Genomic DNA, 3,344 nt, shown 5'->3' with positions numbered 1-3,344 from the left:
GTTTGTTGTGTGATACCGGATTGCTCCATATGTTTTCCCAGAGTCTCTTATTTGGTTCGGCTTCAGGAATTTCTGGGTGGTTGTCTTCCCCTCTTAGTTGGCTGTATAGTTCTTTTTCTGGTTGGTCCGAATAGTTTGTTCTGTTGGTATCCCTTATTCCTGTTCATGTACCGTTGGATCTTATGTGCTTTGGCCTTAAGCCTCTGTTTTACATCTTCTATTGTGTTGTTTAGTCCCCTCTCTTGTACTTTGTATTTCTCGTTGAGTTCCTCCCTTGTTTTCTTGCTTATTATTATTATTATTATTATTATTATTATTATATTATTATTATTATTATTATTATTATTATTATTATTATTGTTGTTGTTGTTGTTGTTGTTGTTGTTGTTGTTATTATTATTATTATTATTTTGCAGAAGATGAAGCCTTTTCATGTGGAACGAGTCCATCGACTCGAAATTCGATAAGTTACCAAAGAATATGAAGGTATTCTTTTCCTACACCAATTTACTCCTTGCCTCAGGAGCAAAGCAAACATGTTTTGCCCTCGCACCAAATGTATACTCATTCCAGTAAATCTCTCGCTGGTGGTATGCAATAAGTTTTACTTCTAAACAAAATAAGGGTCGAGTCGAGACAGTCCTCTTTGATTGTAGATAGATAATAACCTCTTCCCCGTAACCACTTAGCTGTTATTATAAAAACTGGTACTCGTGCATTCAAAATTGACAGCAGATTAGCATCCTGTGTACATAAGCGCATCGTTTTATCACTCGCTAGCAAAGCATTTCATAGTTCCTTTGCAATGACTGAGTTACTGAACAGTTATTGTATTTAATGAATGTATCAAAATAAAGATAATTCAATTCGCTTCGGTGCTACTGCTTAAACAAGGAAGATCTATAACTAGGCAAAAGATCATTTTCAGTCAGTGCACAGCCGTCTCAAATGGTATAAACACACACACACACACTCTCTCTCTCTCTCTCTCTCTCTCTCTCTCTCTCTCTCTCTCTCTCTCTCTCTCTCTCTCTCTCTTGGATTAATGACATTAATTCAAAGAATATGCAAGCAATGCATTTGTTTTTGTAGACTTTTCACGGCGTAGTCTGTCGAATGCATCAAAACCCGACAAACTCCTGCCGACCAGGTTAAGCCGGCATTTTCTCAAGCTGCATGAGCTGTTGCAGGACTGCATGTTATTCCGCGGCTTCAGGAAATCTCTGACAAATTTAAAGGATGCCGCAGCTGTGTGTGTGTGTGTGTTTGGGAAGAGAGAGACTTTCCTTGATGTAACACAACGATCCATTGTGATTGAGCCAACCATTCATCTCAGTTTTTCTTGGCATTCGCACGACTGTCTATCTGTTATACGGGTCTTTGTGGATTTCGCTTTTGTATTCAGAAGAGAAAGGCTTATATCAACTTTTCGGTTCACATGAAATGAAACTTTTATTGGTACTGCATTTATATGCAAGTTGCAGACAAGTGAAACTTGACCTCCTTCACGAGATAACACCCGAAGTCGCGGTGATGGAATCCACGATTGCGGCTCATTTCTTCACCTACCTAAAATCCCAAAGGACGAAATACGCCTGGTTCATCTTGTGTTCTGTTTGTCTGATGGGCGTGTTCAAATACTTCCATTTCGAGAACACGTTGATTCCCGGTCCTCTCGCTAGATTCACGGAGCAGCCCCTTAATGGCAGGAATCGGAGGGACGACGAATGGTACGATTTGCTGTGTCCTCGGTATCGTCTCCAGAAGATGGACACGCCCTCGAAGCTCAAATGGCGGCCCCCGAAGGAGGACACGATTATCTTCACGCAGACGTCCTGTGGACTCGACTTCGATGGACGCCAGGTGACTATTTTTGCTTTGAAGGACCGTCAGCCCAGACTAGTTCAAGGTCAGTATGCAAGCAAGTCCTTATCCTTTATCTTCCAACTAAGGATCACCGTGAAATTTTATTCAATGTCATCTAACAGTGAGAAAAATTCTTACGTTTTTCTTCATCTGACGGTGAGAAAAAATCTTAGACTTTTTTTCATCTCACAGTGAGCAAAAACCTTAGATTTGTCTTCGTCTGACAGTTAGAAAAATCTTATGTTTTTCATCTTCCTGTGAGGGAAAAAATCTTACTTTTCTTCATATGACAGTGAGAAAAAATCTTGTATTTTTCTTCATCTGACAGTGAGAAAAAATCTTGGATTTTTCTTCATCTGACAGTGAGAAAAAATCTTGGATTTTTCTTCATCTGACTGTGAGAAAAAATCTTGGATTTTTCTTCATCTGACTGTGAGAAAAATCTTGGATTTTTCTTCATCTGACAGTGAGAAAAAATCATGGATTTTTCTTCATCTGACAGTGAGAAAAAATCTTGGATTTTTCTTCATCTGACAGTGAGAAAAAATCTTGGATTTTTCTTCATCTGACAGTGAGAAAAAATCTTGGATTTTTCTTCATCTGACGGTGAGAAAAAATCTTAGACTTTTCTTCATTTCACAGTGAGCAAAAACCTTAGATTTGTCTTCATCTGACAGTTAGAAAAATCTTAGGTTTTTCATCTGACAGTGAGGGAAAAAGAATCTTACTTTTCTTCATTTGACAGTGAGAAAAAATCTTGGATTTTTCTTCATATGACAGTGAGAAAAAATCTTAGACTTTTCTTCATCTCACAGTGAGCAAAAACCTTAGATTTGTCTTCATCTGACAGTTAGAAAAATCTTAGGTTTTTCATCTGACAGTGAAGGAAAAAAATCTTACTTTTCTTCATCTGACAGTGAGAAAAAATCTTGGATTTCTCTTCATCTGACAATGAAAAAAAATCTTGGATTTTTCTTCATCTGACAGTGAGAAAAAATCTTGGATTTTTCTTCATCTGACAGTGAGAAAAAATCTTAGACTTTTCTTCATCCCACAGTGAGCAAAAACCTTAGAGTTGTCTTCATCTGACAGTTAGAAAAAATCTTAGGTTTTTCATCTGACAGTGAGGGAAAAAAATCTTATTTTCTTCATCTGACAGTGAGGAAAAAATCTTAGATTTTTCTTCGCCTGATGGCGTGAAAAAAATCTTAGATTTGTCTTCATCTGACAGTGAGGAAAAAATCTTAGATTTGTCTTTATCAGACAATGAGAAAAAATCTTAGATTTGTCTTCTTCTGACAGTGAGAAAAAAATCAGGTTTTTCTTCATCTGACAGTGAGGAAAAGTTTTAGACTTTCTTCATCTCACAGCGAGAAAAAACTTTAGATTTGTCTTCATCTGGCAGTTAGAAAAAAAATCTTAGATTTGTCTTCATCTGACAGTGAGGAAAAATCTTAGATTTTTCTTCAACTGACAAT

At 37.1% G+C, this 3,344-nt stretch overlaps 1 protein-coding gene across 1 annotated transcript in view; it reads left to right on the top strand.

Annotated features, from left to right (window-relative positions):
- Window positions 1-1,767: 1,767 nt before the first annotated feature.
- LOC135213910 (alpha-1,4-N-acetylglucosaminyltransferase-like) overlaps window positions 1,768-3,344 on the top strand; it is a 7,712-nt gene continuing 6,135 nt past the window's right edge. The window contains exon 1 of the mRNA XM_064248003.1: window positions 1,768-1,863. Within this exon, the coding sequence (XP_064104073.1) occupies window positions 1,768-1,863 (96 nt within the window). The remainder of the gene's footprint in view (window positions 1,864-3,344) is intronic.

The sequence above is a fragment of the Macrobrachium nipponense genome, chromosome 43 (assembly GCF_015104395.2).
Source record: "Macrobrachium nipponense isolate FS-2020 chromosome 43, ASM1510439v2, whole genome shotgun sequence".
Lineage (NCBI taxonomy): Eukaryota > Metazoa > Arthropoda > Malacostraca > Decapoda > Palaemonidae > Macrobrachium > Macrobrachium nipponense.
The sequence above is the reverse complement of the archived record's forward strand: the minus strand, read 5'-3'. Positions and strand labels throughout refer to the sequence as shown.